General features: G+C 40.1%; 1 protein-coding gene across 11 annotated transcripts in view; it reads left to right on the plus strand.

Annotated features, from left to right (window-relative positions):
- ARPP21 (cAMP regulated phosphoprotein 21) overlaps positions 1–16,268 on the plus strand; it is a 265,697-nt gene that overhangs the window by 170,021 nt on the left and 79,408 nt on the right. For all 11 annotated transcript variants that reach the window (XR_007772330.1, XM_050937943.1, XM_050937940.1 and 8 more), the window contains 2 exons: positions 6,714–6,943; positions 15,537–15,767. Coding sequence is in view for 10 of the 11 variants with exons in the window: in XM_050937943.1 (XP_050793900.1) it covers positions 6,714–6,943; positions 15,537–15,767 (461 nt within the window). In the remaining variant the exon portion in view is untranslated. The remainder of the gene's footprint in view (positions 1–6,713; positions 6,944–15,536; positions 15,768–16,268) is intronic.

Here is a 16,268-nt window from a genome sequence, read left to right on the forward strand (position 1 = left end):
GTCTGGATCTTTGACATTCAGTTCCTTCACCTCCCCAATAACACAGATTATCTAAATCTCAGGTTCTCTAAATGAAAGAGAGAAGCTGTTTTTGCTGGAAGCAAAAAAAACAACAACACCCTAGTACTCCAACAACAACAACCAAGGCAAGCACCCTTTGCTTTTCACTTATGGAAAATGTTGTGAAATGGCCAAGTACTAAAATCTAGTTAGAAACTCACAAAAGTTCTGCTTTGAGTTTTTACACAGCTGTGAAAGGCATTTTATTTTTCATTTGGAGGCAGTTTGTAAACTATTCATAATAAGCCAAATTCTGCTCTTAGCCTTCTGCTCTCAGCTCATAGTGTACTTGGAATTATTATTTTTGTTTATGCTAGCAACCCCCATGTGCAGGATGTTTTGCAGGCATTCAAGAATGGGCAGTCCTTACCTCCAAGATGTTCACAGTCAAAGATTGGGCAGGCAGATGGACAGGGGAAGGGAACATATAGTGATTCACTGAAAGCAGCATGACTGAAGATGGTCTTTAAGAGGCACTTAAATGTGGTTGGGGTATCAGCCATGCCTGGGAGGTTGTATCGTGAGTAGTGGGCCTCAAGGAGGGAAGCCCTATTTGTGATTGTGAGAGAAGCTGACAATTGGGAAACAAGAGTGGGAACATGAGTGGAGTGGGAACAGGGTGCACACTAATAACAAGGGAGGATAAGTAGGGAAGAGTAGAATATATTTATGCCTTCGAAGTTAGTGACAGGAAGTTTAAATTTGATTAAATAGAGGGGAAGCTGATGGAGGGGTTTGCAGAGGGAAGTGACGTGTTCAAATCAGTGGGCAAGTAGGAAACTAGGAGGTGTAATATAGGCTGAAGAGAGGCAATGTGTTTGTTTGGGTGGCCTGAAAGAGGAAAGTATCAGAGGGTAGCCGTGTTAGTCTGGATCTGTAAAAGCAGCAAAGAATCCTGTGGCACCTTATAGACTAACAGACGTTTTGGAGCATGAGCTTTCGTGGGTGAATACCCACTTGACATGCATCTGAGGAAGTGGGTATTCACCCACGAAAGCTCATGCTCCAAAACGTCTGTTAGTCTATAAGGTGCCACAGGATTCTTTGCTGCTGAAAGAGGAAGGATGTGACAAATGCTTCAATAAGGAATTTGATTATGGGGATGTGGGTTGGGAGGATGGTGGGGAAGGACAGATCCTGGAGATGTTGAGGAGGAAAAAGGAGTGGGATTTGGGTATGGCCTAGATATGTGAGCTAAGGGAAAGGAAGAAGTCAAAATTAATCCTCACATTTATAGGCTGTAGATTATAAAGCAAGAAGGGAACATTGAAATCATCTGGTCAGACTTCCTGGATAACACAGGCTGTAGAACTTCCCTGAATTAGTTCCTATTTGAACTACAGCATGAAAGACATCCAGTCTTGATTTAAAGGGTTCCTGTGATGGAGAATCCATCACAACCCTTAGTAAATCATTGCAGTGATTAATTACCCTCAATGTTAAAAATATATGCCTTATTTCCAGTCTAAGTACATCAAGCTTCAATGTCCAGCAGCTGGATCTTGTTATACATTTTCTCTAATAAATTAAGAGCCCTCTGTTATCAAACTACTACTTCTCCTCATGTAGGTATTTATAGAAAGTGATCAAGTTACTCCTTAATCTTCTCTTTGTTAAGCTAAACAGATTCAGCTCCTTGAGTCTATTGCTAGCATGTTTTTCAATCCTTTAATCATTCTTGTGGCTCTTCTTTGAACTCTCTTCAGTTTATCAACCTTCTTCTTGAATTGTGGATACCAAAACTGGACAGAGTATTCCAGTAGCACATGCACCAGTGCATACCAGAGGTAATATAACTTCCCTACTTCTGCTCAATATTGTCCTGTTTGTACATCCAAGAATGGCATTGGCCTTTTTAACCACAGTGTCGCACTGAGAGATCATGTACAGCTGATTATCCATTATGACTAAGGCCCTACCAAATTCACGACCATGAAAAACGCATCATGGACTGTGAAATCTGGTCTCCCCCTGTGAAATCTGGTCTTTTATGTGCTGTTACCCTATACTAAACAGATTTAATGGAGTAGACCAGCATTTCTCAAATTGGGAATCTTGCCCAAAAGGGAGTTGCAGGAGGAGGGTCAGAAGGTTATTTTAGGGGGGTTGCGGTATTGCCACCCTTCAGAGAGTGGCAGCTGCTGACTGAGGGCCCAGGGTAGAAGTAAGGATGGCAATACCATACCATGCCATTCTTATTTCTGTGCTGCTGCTGGCAGTGGCTCTGCCTTCAGACCTGAGCTCCCAGTCATCAGCTGCCACTCTCCAGCTGCCCAGCTCTGAAGGCAGCGTGGCTACCAGCAGCGCAGAAGTAAGGATAGCAGTATTGCAACCCCTCCCCCCCACACGCACTGACCTTGCGACCCCCCCACCACCCATCCACACAAACTCCTTTTTGAGTCAAGACTCCTACAATTACAACACCATGACATTTCACATTTAAATAGCTGAAATCATGAAATTTAATATTTTTAAAACCCTATGACTGTGGAATTGACCAAAATGGACCACAAATTTGGTGGGACCTTAATTATGACACCCAAGCCCTTTCCAGAGTCACTACTTCTTAGGATAGAGTCTCCTATCCTGTAAATAATGCCTACATTGTTTGTTCCTAGATGTATGAATTTATACTGGCCATATTAAAAAGCATATTGTTTGCTTTGCCCAGTTTACCAAGCAATCCAGATCACTCTGTACCAGTGACCCTGTCACTTTCATTATTTACCACCCCAATCTGCTGTCATCTGCAATCTTTGTCAGTAATAATTTTTTCTTCTAGATCATTGATAAAAATGTTAAATAGTGTAGGACTAAGAACCAATCACTGCAGGACACCAGTAGAGAGACACCACTGGATGATGATTCCCAGTTTACTATTCAGTTAGCCAGTTATTAATCTATTAATTAATATGTGTCATGTTAATTTTGTATTTTTCTAATTTCTTAATCAGTGTTGTGTGATACCAAGTCAAATGCCTTAGATGTCTAAATATATTACATCAACCCTATGACCTTTATTAATCAAACTTTTATTCTCATCAGAAAAGACATTGTTCTGATAAGATTTTTTTTTCCAAAAACACAGTTGATTAGCATTAATTATATGACCCTCCTTTAATTCTTTATTAATCATGTCCCATATCAGCTGTTTGTTTCTTTTTCCAGGGATCAGTGTCAGGCTGACAGGCCTATAATAAAGTAGGTCATCCCATTTACTCTTTTTAAATATTGTCACAACATTAGCTTTCTACTAGTCTTTGGAATCTTGTGCAATGTTCCAAAACTTATTGAAAATCAACATTAATGGCCTAAAGAACACTTGAGCCAGGTCTTTCAAAACTCTTGGATTGAACTTATCCAGATGCAAATGTAAAATATCTAGCATTAGTAGCTGCTGTGTAACATCTTCCTTATTTACAGTTGGAATAGAATGTATTGCATCACGTGATATGACCACATCATCTTGCTTTTTCCCAAATACAGAACATGAATATTTATTGAACACATCTACCTTTTCTGTATTATTATTGACACTTCGACCATTCCATCTAGTAATGGACAAATATCATTGTTGGGATTCCTTTTGTTTCTAATATACCTTAAAAAACTACTTCTTAGTGTCCTTAACTCTGCCAGCCATACATTTCTATTTACATCCTTTTGCTTCCCTTGTCAGTTTTCTACTATTCCTAGCTTTTGATTTATATTCATTGCTGTCAAGTTCCCTGTATTCTGTGTGTTATATATGTTATGTTATAGCTGCTTTCTCCCTCTGTGGCAGGTTGGTTTTTAACCAGCCAAGCCTTCTTTCTCGATTGTGGTTTTTTGTTCATCTGGTAAAACGTTTCTGAACAGTTCCCAATTATCAGTCAGATTTCTGTTTAAATTCTGTCTCCCAACTGATCTGGTTCATAATTGTTTTAGGTTTATGAAATTAACCCTTTTAAAGCACCAAGTATAATATGTTATGGGTTTGGACTATATTCTATATTTGCATGTTATAAATGTGATCAAGTTGTGATCACTTGTACCTAAACTACCACTAATTTTTAGTTTTGTGATCAGTTCCTCTTTATCTGTCAAGATGATGTCTAAAAATATAGAATGCCCCCATTTAGGATGCAACACTTTCTAAGTTAGGAAATTGTCATCTATACAATTTAGAAATTCCAAGGATATTTTAGTACTGGCAGCCTCAGGCCTCTAGCATATGTCACTCAAATTGAAGTCCCCCATGATCGTGCAGCTTTTTTTCGGTATGCATTATAGGTAAGTGCATATATAGATAGGTGCACACTATTCTCTAGTGTGATTTGATGGTGTATAGCAGACACCAGCTAGTGCTCTTTATCTGTTAGAAAGTTGATCTGTAAGCACACAAGATCATTTGTTTCTGAGTTGTCAGTAAATTGGAAATAAATAATGTCATTTTGACATAGTGCCATTCTCACACCATTTTTGCCCCTATTATCCTTCTTAAATAGGTGATAGCTAGTGATTTTAACATTCCAGTCATGCAGATGTTCCCACCAGATTTCAGTAGTACAATCTGAGTTGAATTTATTCATATAAAGGTTCGTCTTCTGCTGAGGTGAAGACCATCCTGTACAGCCCTCTCTCCCCATAGAAGGTAGACCAAGGTTACATAAGACCAAAACTTTCTACTTTACACCATATACCGAGCCAGCAGTTCAGTTCAGTTCCAAGATCTTTTGTCTTCTTTCCTTTGAGGGATGCAAAGAATCTCCAGGACGATCACTTGAACATTCTTCTCCGTTGTCATCCCTGAAGTCACCTATAATCTATGAGGTCTCCCGTGAAGCAGTGTGGTTATTGCTGATATGCACCCCATTGCCAGTGGATCCTTGCCCACTGACTTCAGAAGCTTTTCCAATCTTAGGGTCACACCTTATGCGTTGGCTCTGAGAAAACAGTACACCATCATGCTTCTGTCCAGTCTTGTCTGATTGACAGGGAAAATGGAGGTATTCTCACCAGTGTCACAGAATCACTGGGAGCCATGAGGGTCCAATATAGTTGTCTCCATTTTGGATAGATTTGTTTTTTTTCTCTCACAGGTTGTTTAGTCTTTAAGGAGAGGTTATCTTGAGAACTGTCATTTTTCAGACAGTAAAGTCCCGATCCTGTAAGATGCCAAGTATTGCCTGCAACATGACAAATGCCCTTGATTCCAGTGAAATTATGAGCTGAGAATATTCAGCATCTTACAGCATCAGGCAGGGTTTTTAAAAATGGGTTTACAGTTTGCCATTTTTTTCCCCTACAGGTACTACAGAGCAATATTCTCTCAGACCTGCATGATGGATTCCTAAAGTCTAAACAGGAATATGGAAATCCTGTTGCTGTCAATGGGAATTCTGTACATGTAGAGAGAGCGGAATATTGCAGAACTGAAAAGACAGTTTTGCCCAGAGTTTGAATCCAAAAGATTGTATTGTTTAAATGTTTCTATTGCAGCTTTTGTAATTTTGCTTTTGAGTTTTTCATTTACATTATATATTTTTTGTTGTGTGTTCACGATGTGGTAATGTAAGGGGAAGATAATTATTTATTCAATTGCTGAATCTCTAAGTAGGATATGATATGATCTCCATTTTTTCCCTGTAATTCAGAGCCAATGAAGAAGGCTAGCACTTTTGATGTAAAACATTTGTCAGATGCATGTGTAATTGTTCTGATGTATATGCTTCTGGTGAAGTTTACACACACACACGAGAGAGAGAGAATGATAAGTGCTATATACAAAGAAAGGCATGGCAGTGTTTATATGTTGAATATGTTGGGCCAGGTTCCATTTTCTGTTAGACTCCTTGTAGTGATGCAGGACTCACCTCTGTGGTGTCTCCAGCTGGTCGTCTCTGGAAACTAGCTCTCCAGCCATCAGAGCGCCCTCTGCAGGCTAGTGTCCCGCTGCTGCGTGGCCCTTGTGTCCCTCCCAGACCTGGTGCCCTGTTATCTGGGGTGCTGCCCCTAGGCAGTAACCCCTTTCTCTCAGGGTCTCCCCTCCCTGGGGAGCCCCCACCCACTATCCTCACCTCGCCTCAGTTTAAGGCTACTGCCAGTCATTATCTAGCTCCCATGCCCTGGGAGACTGCAGTATCAGCCTACTCATCATTGGTAAGGTTGGGTTTGGACCTGCTGCCTTTGCCTACCCCTGGGCTGCCCTCTGCAACCCCCAGTACCCGTTGGCCTTCTGCTAGGCCACAGCTTGGGGCTTTCCAGGCTGGAGCCTCCCCAGCTCCTCTGCCTTTTCCCAGCCCTGCTCCACTCAGGCACTCTGCTCAGGTCCTGGAAGCCAGATCCATCTCCCTCTACAACTAGAGAGACACTACTGAGCTGCTGGCTCCCAGCCTCTTATATAGGGCCAGCCGAGGCCTGATTGGGGCGTGGCCCAGGTGCGGCTGCTTCCCCAGTCAACCCTACTTTTCCTGCCCTAGCCCTCTCCCAGGGCTGATTTAAAGTCCTTCCAGGCAGGAGGTAGGTGATCATACCGCTACGCTCCTAAATCCAGAATCACCCCATTGACTTCAGTGGATTTACTCCAGTATTACACCATTGTGACCAAGAGCAGGATTTTGCCAATATGTTTGTCATTTTTATGCATCTTTGTTTTTCTGATGGTGCTCTAGGGGTAACAGAGATAGCACAGGGAAGGCATCTGGCAGCCGGCAAAGCAGTACAGAGAATGAAATGAAATGGACAGACCACCAGAGGCCATGGAGCAGCACAGATTCAGACAGCTCTAATCGCAATTTAAAGCCAGCCATAACAAAGACAGCAAGTTTTGGTGGAATAACTGTTCTGACAAGAGGAGATAGCTCATCAAGTAACAGGAGTACCGGCAAACTGTCTAAAACAGGTAGCTACTACTTATTGGGTTCATAATGCTTGTGTGTCTGCCATGAGAAATGAGTATGATTGTGTTTGTCTGCAGCCATTCTGTATTAAGAATTACAAGTGAAGTATGTACTTACTGCGAGTACTGTGTATGTGTGCGTGTCTGTATATAGTAGCTGGGTCTACAGTGTTGAATTTTTAAACATGAATAACAAATCCTGATTTGTGTTTTCATTGTTCTTCATGGCACAATACTTGTGTTTATTCTTGCATATCGTATGCAGTTTCTGTGGATTAGAAGATGATAGTCCTTTCTGGCAAAGAAAACACTTTTTTTTTTTTGTATTGCACAGGGAGTTAAATGTGGTAAAACTTGGCCGCGCTCAAAAATCCAAAGCCCTTTTTCTGAAACGCAGACCTCTGAAGTGGCCATCTGCTTCTCAGAGTGGGGCCTCTGCAGATAGTCTGCTGCCAGTCTACCTCATTCATGAATCACATGATGTAATGGAAGCTAATATGAATTTTGGATTCTGAAGTCTTCATTTTATATTGTAGTTCCAATGAAATGACAATTTGAGAAAAATTTTCTCCTGCTTTTGTGTTTACCTTTCATGATTATATTAACTTAAGGGTGAGTCATGGTGCATTGGTCTACGTAACTCCAAACCATGCCATTTAGCTCTTTTATATGTTTTGTATTTATGTATAAATGTGTAATATAAATAATCAGCCCATCAGATTCCTTTCTCAGTTTGGGTCATTTGATAAAAACAGTACAACCCCAGTGACAATCAATACTTAGCACTTAGTGCTTTTCAGTTTCAAAGTGCTTTACAGACCTTAGTTAATTAACCCCAATTCATCAAACCTCGGTTAGCCAAATATCACTTATCTCCCCTGAGGTTGTACTATATTCTTTGCTGCACTTCAGGTGCTGTATCCAGGAGCACAGTGGAGATCGATCAGGAAGCCCAGCTGACTGGTGGAAGAAGTCTGCATTTTAGCATCTCCATGATCAAAGTGCAGTGAAGAGTTTTGGCCATGTCTGCATATCTGCCAGTTTTAAAGGAGCAACACTAGTTTGAATGCAGCCCCTTTAAATCTTGCTTGTCACGAAGCTGGCTGGGAACCTGAAATACATTTTTATAAGCCCCTGGTTTCAGGTGTCTTTTAAAACTGTGGCAGGTGAAGGTTGTGCTTTTAATGGGCCAGATCCTGAGATCAGTTTTTCTCTGTCCTTATCGCTAGGTAAAATCCCATTGAATTAAGAATGGAATATAACCTGGATAAAGACCTCAGAATCTGGCCCAATATAGTCATATATATCTCAGTAGTATATGTGCATAGAGTCATACATATCCAGATAGTATCTGACCCTATTTAGTCATACATACGTAGTTAGCATCTGTGGGAGTTACATGGCTTCAGTAGTGCTTAAATGACTTTGAAAATACTTGCCATGTTCTCAGCCAGTGTGAATGATAAATGCATTGTACAGTGCTGCACACAATATATTGTGAGCATGATCCTTTCTGGTATGAATTGACAAGGACACCAGTAGATATTTGCATCTTTTTAGAATTGAGCCCAATATGCATAAGTGAATGGAGAAGCACAGCAGCTCAGTGTAATCCGTAGTACAGTTCTGTGTTGACTGCATTCCTCTGCAGCAGCACACTGCAGAGACACAAAACACTTGAACAGTGTCAGGGAAATCCACTTTGGTGGATTTGGACCCATGCTAACTGCAAAAGATTTAATAGTTTAAATAGCCTTTATAGTGGTGAAATCAATCATATCAAATGATGCACTTACAAAAACAAAATCCCCAAAGAGCTCTAATAATTTTAAATATATCTGCACGATATATTCACTAAACCCCCACTTTCAAATGACAGCTCTTATAACACATTTAAAACACTTCAGTAGTATTAAAATACCATGTTCTTTGCAGAATGATTAGGTATTGTAAGTGCTTTGGAGGTTTTGGGTTTTTTAAAAAAATTATCTAAGTGTTTCAATTTGAAAGCTTGTCAAGCCACAGGAAAAGAAAAAGAAATTACATAAAAAAGGAGGAAAAAAGTGCAATACTGGATGTCAAAACAAACTCTCACTTTCAAAACCATGATATAAAGTGAAGCTGTCAGTCACTCTGGGAAAGTCAGGGGAAATAAGGCTATGGGGAAAAACAGATTCAGATGTTATCATTGAAGTGTTATTTTATGGCAATATGGCAGCTGAGAACGACTATTCCAAAAAATGGAAAAGTTCAACTTAGTATATTGCTGTCTTACCCCCAGACAACACTATGTGGATTCATGCAACTGTCAGACCTCAATACACTATTGGCCTATTGACTAGCTGGTTAAAATTTTATTGTTAACACTTGACGTAGTCATATTCACCATGGCATTTTCAGTATTCTGTAATCTAATTTTACGGAGTACTACTAATATTGCAGTAAAGCTTACTCCTGGGGGAATTCTGCACCAAAAATATTAAAAAATTCTACTCACAATATTTTAAAATTCTGCAAAACTCTGCATATATTTGTCAAAATAACACAATATAATCACTCTGGTTTCAGTGTTGGTGATTTATTTCATAATACCTGTCAACAAGTATGTCAACAATACAGACAACAGCAAAAAGTAGAGAGCTAAAGAAACCCCTACAACAATCCAGTTCCAGTTATGGGTGCTGGAAGGGCCCCAGAGCCCAGACACCAGCAACCTCCTCCCTCCAGAGCCCAGCCGCGCCGCAGCCCCCAGACACTAGTCCCCCTTCTCCACAGAGCCCAGCCACAAGACAGCCTCCAGCCCAGACACCAACACCACCAGAGCCTTTACTTCCCCCAACTTCTTTACTGTCCCATCGGGGGACATGGTGTGGTGTGTCCCTGCCCTTCCTCACCCTTTGCCAGAGCTGGGTCTCCCAGGCCCTCTCCCGTCCCTGGGAAAATGAGGAATGAGCACTCCACTCACTGCGAAACGGGCTCTGCAGAGTCCAGCAACCCCTAGTGGCAGTCAGAAATTCTGCAGGGGAAACAGGAAATTCTGTGAAATTCTGCATTGTGCAGTGGCACAGAATTCCCCGAGGAGTAACAGCTAATCAGAGGTTGGCAACCTTTCAGAAGTGATGTGCCGAGTCTTCATTTATTCACTCCAGTTTAAGGTTTCATGTGCCAGTAATACATGTTAACGTTTTTAGAAGGTCTCTTTCAATAAGTCTATAATATATAACTAAACTATTGTTGTATGTAAAGTAAATAAGGTATTTTAAATGTTTAAGAAGCTTCATTTAAAATTAAATTAAAATGCAGAGCCCTCCGGACTGGTGGCCAGGATTCAGGCAGTATGAGTGCCACTGAAAATCAGCTTGCGTGCTGCGTTCGGCACGCGTTCCATAGGTTGCCTACCCCTGAGCTAAATGCTGTTGTTCAGCAAACATTCAAGGCTTTATTATGTGTTTCTATTGAGATCGCAGACAAATAATGCAGTTAACACATTTTCATTTATGCACAATATATAAGAAGCCAGCTTGCATTCAATGATAAGTCATACAGTTCATCATCAACTAAAAGACAATAAAAGATAAAAGGATAGGTGACCTTTAAGCAAGACTTTAAACACATGACAGTCATCCTGATGCCATAGCAATGTTATCAACCAAATAACTTCAACTGGAAAAATATCAAGGTTTTAATTAAATCCAGTGTATGCTCAGAGATAATTTGAGAAAATATGCAATAGTACAATATCCGCCAACACAATCGTTTAGTGTCCTGCTTGGTCTAACTTCTGGCTGTGGCTTGGGGTGGGGTTGGCTGAGTGGTGTTTAGTGATATACAGGAGGTCAAGCTAAAAGATCTGATGGTCCCTTCTGGTCTTTCTTTTACTCTGTCTCTTCTGTATCGCTTCAGACATCTGGTCCCACCTTACATAGGACACAGAACGTGCCCTTCTCCGTGCTCCATTGCGCGCACGCACACACACAAAAAAAAAGTCAGCAGAGAAATGATGGTGCTGTGCTCTCAGAATGAAATGAGGTGCTCTAAATCCACCACATGGCTGGCTTTCCTTTTTACTGTTTATTGTATACTGTTCCTGTGACACTTGCTAAAAAAAAAAAACATTTTAATTTAAAAGCTCAGTTTGTATGTCGCAAATACCATGTTACCTACTGCTTATATATTATGAAGCATAATGTATTTTGAGAGATGAATTATTAGAGCTATCAGTCAATACTGTGGGGGCAGGGAAGAGGAGTTAATAATTCAACAAATTACTCATGCTGCATTCCTGCAATTTATGACATCGTCCACATCTTCAGTTGGTTTAGACGTCTGTAATATAAATGACTTATTTTCAGGATTGTCTAAGCATGCATATTTGTGGTAAATGGATGTCCTTGTATGTATCTATCATAGATATTCAGCTCCCATCCACACTCATGATGGCAAAATGTGGCTCTTAGTATGATGACAACCTTTTCCTTTACTGTTTACAATCATTTTTATTTGTCATATAATAAAAGAAAACCAAACATGCATTCTATCCATATCTATATATATGTAGCATATTAATTAAGAAAGAAGTGGCTATTAATAGGAAGGCATAAACCAAATATATCTTTAACTTCCTTCTTTATGGTGCAAAGTTTCCATTTTACACTAGTAGAGGATAAACGCTGGTTGAAACCTATTTCTTCCCCTCCCCCCTTTATAAACAGTTTGCTGCATTCCAATCCCAGTTACATTTGATTAAATTTGTAGTGCCAATTAACTTCACTGGAGGTACTCCAGACTTCTACTGTTATAACTGAGATCAAAAATCGAATCCAGGTTGTTGAGTGCTCTTTACAGGTCCTGCAGAGTAAATACAATCTATGCTGCAGGCATTTAAAAACATTAACCATTTTGATAAAGAATCTTGTAAATTATGATTTAACGGCCTGATTTTGCAACCAGATTTCTGCTCCTTTATGGTTTGCTCGAGTCAAGGTGATGTGATAAATGTTTCCCCAATAAACTTCGGAGTGTAGATGCGTGGGCACCTGCAAACCTACTATGTTGAAGAATCATTCCTCTTTCCAGAAATGCAAGCTGCAGACCAGTATCACTTTTACAGCAGCACTTAAGTACCAAAGTGATAAAAGTGATATAAAAATGAACGATGATTAGGTGGAACAAATTTTTAAAACTAGCAAATCAATTTTTCTGGTGCTGTGAAACTGCATCTAAGAGGATGGTACTTACAAAAATGATGAACAATGTATCACTGCTGGGAAATTGGCCCCTTAGGGCAAGTAATGAGTGGATAATTATATGGGCCAACTGGCAGGGAAGGGAGTATTTTTCACTGTTTCTAGAGATACCTTTGAAGTATGTAAACAACAAGGAGGTAGAAGAATTAATAAGGCTTGTCCAAGAGGTGAAATTAGGAACACAGAGATGAAACCAAGCAAAGGAAAATTTAAGTTGAACATTGGCAGGGGAGATGGGGCAGGAGTTCAAATGGTAAGATCATGTGGACTGTGAAATAGTCACTCGAGGAAAGTGAGGGGAGCCTCATTGTGTGGGTCAGGTTTGTGGAGAAAGCTGCCAGGTTTTCTCTTTATCCCCCCTCCAAAAAAAACCTAGTAGTTGTTTTTTTCCTGTTTCTTCCCCATCACCATCTCTTTCTGAACTTCAGTATCACTGTGAGGTACTTATAAGAACATAATTCATCCAAATGTATGTTAATAAGGAAGTGATGGGTTCTTGTTATGCCTATTATCAGGGCCGGCTCCAGGGTTTTTGCTGCCCCAAGCGACGAAAAAAAAAGTCGTGATCGGCAGCAGCTCCACCATGCCACTTTCTTCTTCAGTGGCAATTCGGTGGCAGGTCCTTCCCTCCGAAAGGGACCGAGGGACCCACCACCGAATTGCTGCCGAAGAGCCCGACATGCCACCCGTTCCCATTGGCCGCCCCAAGCACCTGCTTGCTGGGCTGGTGCCTGGAGCCGGCCCTGCCTATTATGAAATCTTTAAAATGTTTTAGAACTATCAAAAAGCATAAAGGGGAACTGTATAAAGGTGGAGTCATTGATGATGGCAAGAGGTACATTAGCCATTAGTTACTGAAGAGAGGGGTGAACTTGTGGATCAGTAAGGTCTGGTTTGCTAGAAAATCAGAACTTCTGGAAGGTGGTCAGGTCATCTGATAACATGATTCCATCTAAGGTTGACTAGTTAGTCTTATTTTTCCAGTCTTCAGAATGTTCAACGAATTAAATGGTTGTTTCTCATCTAACTGTAGTAAATGTGAAAGTGACTGACCAATACAGCAAAAGGGAAATAGTTTTTATTTATTACCAAACATCAGTGTTTGAATTTAACTGACCTAGGATGGCTAGAGTTGAATGAAATGGTAGGAAATAAGTCATTGTAATGAAGAAATAATGAAAATAGATAAGTCTTATAGAGTATTATGTAAATACGCTTAAGAGTTGTTAAGTAAAAATATTGGAATGGATTAATGCTCTTTTCCAAAAGTTCAGAAATTTTGTTTGTTTCTTCAACATCAGTTGTGCCACTAAATGAAACTATTGAGGTAGAAGAGCGGATCACTGATGATCCTGCAAGTGAGCCAATTTAAATACCATCACCTTAGTTGAAATATAGCTTCACAATAACATAAGTGCTTGTTCGAAGCCTGTTCCAGCAGTTCTTCAATATCAGCTTAATACAGGAGAACTCTCTACGTATTCTTCTACACTCACAAAATGGTAAAGATCAATCTGTGATTATGCCATAAAAACATCTGAAAGACAAAGACCCAAACTTCATTAAAAAATTTGCAATCTTCTTTTACATGAACCATATTGCCTTCAATGTAGCACAAAACTAGCAATTTAAAGAATCCTGATTGGGGCCTGTGGGGATCACTTAAATGTTTTTATTAGAAATAATAAAGAAATCTCTTGATTCACTTTGTCTTTGATAGAGGCCTCCCAACAGTTTTCACATTACAGATCCATTATGAGTTTTTGCAAGTGGGAAAAAAAGAGGAAAAAAGTAAAGCAAGAACTAGAAGAAAGAATCAACACTGAAATTAACGCAAGGTGGCTATATATGGGAAAATATCTGATAATTGCTACATATTCTATTCAGAGAAAAATACATTCTTGCTTAATGCTGTTGATGCTACGTCTGAAAAAACCTAAATGAGCAGAATATTGTCTGTAAGTTGCTGAATGTGCCATCCAAGAATTCTCCCATCCGAGATGTCTGCCATTTGTACAAGCAAAATGATAAAATGAAACAGCTTCTCAGGAGTAAATGTCCTAAATTTCTGATATATAGTTTCTCAACAAACTATATAGACCTTTGTTGGGAAAGAAAAAGGAATAGCTGGCAGTCTCAGAATACATAGTGGAAATTCTTCTGCAACCTCCATTATCCTCTTGGTTGGTTGATTGATTGATCGACTGATTTGAAAAGAGGGGGGTTTGTGCCCCTGCAGTCCAATGGCAGTCACTGGAATCTTCAGAAAGATTGTTCTTTCTTTGTTTGCATTCAGTTATGCATGTTGAAACTTGCTCTGAGCATGAAGATGACCTTGATGAAAACGCAACTCAGATTTTACACAACAGGGGACTCCACAGATGCCCTATATTTACAAAAGCTACTGCAGGAAGATTTGACAAATTACACGCTGTTGCTCCCTTTGCTGCAGTTTCAGTGAAAATCTGGCCTAGTCTCATTACCAAAAAAGAAATGGATCCAGACAAGAACAAAACTGAAAAATGATTCAGGGGAGCTATGTAACCTATTACTAAGCCCACATGATTGATCCCAAATATAAAAGCTATGTAGGAGGAAAACGCTGATGGAACATAATCCTGAGTTCTTTCCTTCCTTCCCTTTTAGAGTTAAATTGCAGATCCAAATTTGTTTGTGAAGGAGGTTGTATATGTTTGTTGTATCAAAATGTTGGAAAATGGTCTAAGTAAAATCATAAAAGATTGAACAGTTGTATTCAGAACGTTGTTAATTTTTAAAACATCTGCATTGTCGCCATCTGAGCATCACTGGACTGTGTTTTACCATATTTGTATTGGCTTGAAACTTTTTAATAGGCTTGGTACTGAAAAAGCAAGTAAGTTGCTAAAATTATAACTGTATCTAGCAGTGAATAGGGAAGAATGGTACATCTAATTAGTTAGTAGACTAGGGATTCAATTGCTATGTTCTTGTGGTTTTGCTTATGGAATTGTAAACTTTGTTCTTTCGGACAGAGTGCGTGTGCCTTTTATGAATGATTAAACATGACAGTAAAGCAAATCGCATAGCATGTATTTTGTGTTTTGGTTCATTACATTTTTTATGGAAGGGGAGACTTTTCACGGGGGGGAAATGGGTTTTTGTAGGTTGGGTTGAATCACAATAGTCCCTGCTTACAACTGAGTTTGCTGTAGAGTGTGTTATCATAAGGAACCATCATGGTCCGAGGGGTTAAAAAGCTGATTATGTACTAAATGCTTTCCATCTTTAAAAAGTTTTATTCAATGTAAGTAACAACTTGAATGGAAGGCCTGGCTTCCTTCATAACTGAGATTCTGTATCTCTTCCAGGTTCAGAGTCTTCCAGCAGCGCTGGCTCCTCAGGATCACTGTCACGAACACATCAGCCTCTCCAAAGTGCATCCATTGCCCCTGGAGTGACAGCCAGCCCTTCAGGCAATGTCTCATATACAGAGAATGGGATGAATGGCCAGGTAGCACCAAGCAACACCAGCTATATCATACTTCCACTTGAAGCTGCAGGGATACCACCTGGCAGTATCCTCCTCAATCCACACACAGGTCAGTCTGACATTCTTCCATCTTGCATTGCTTTTTAGGGAACACTGCCAACAGCATCACGTATAAAAATAGAATGTTACCAGTAGCTGGAAACGCAGCAGCTGCTAGCACTGTTTTGTTAGTGGGGAAATATCTACTTTGGTTTGGAAATCAGATTTGTTTGGATGTTTTTACAGTGGTGAGAAAATATGTGATGGCTTTGCAAAGACTCTGCAGCATCGCTGGTAGGAGCCAGGTGCACCATTTTAATGTTATTACATTGGATTCCGCTATAAAATAAGGCCCCAATCTTGCGGGGTGCTGAACACTCTCAGTTCCCATTGGCTTCCCGATGGGCTTCAATGGAGGGCACTCAGCATCTCCCAGGATCAGGAATTCAGAATATCAGGACTTTGGAGAGGACCAATCTACAATATCCAAACCTTAGAGGTTTAGCTTGATGACAGGAGAAACACAAATGTTTTGGAGGCTGAGTTTGAATTAGTACCCAGGAGTCTGTAT

Source organism: Gopherus flavomarginatus, chromosome 2 (assembly GCF_025201925.1).
Source record: "Gopherus flavomarginatus isolate rGopFla2 chromosome 2, rGopFla2.mat.asm, whole genome shotgun sequence".
Classification (NCBI taxonomy): domain Eukaryota; kingdom Metazoa; phylum Chordata; order Testudines; family Testudinidae; genus Gopherus; species Gopherus flavomarginatus.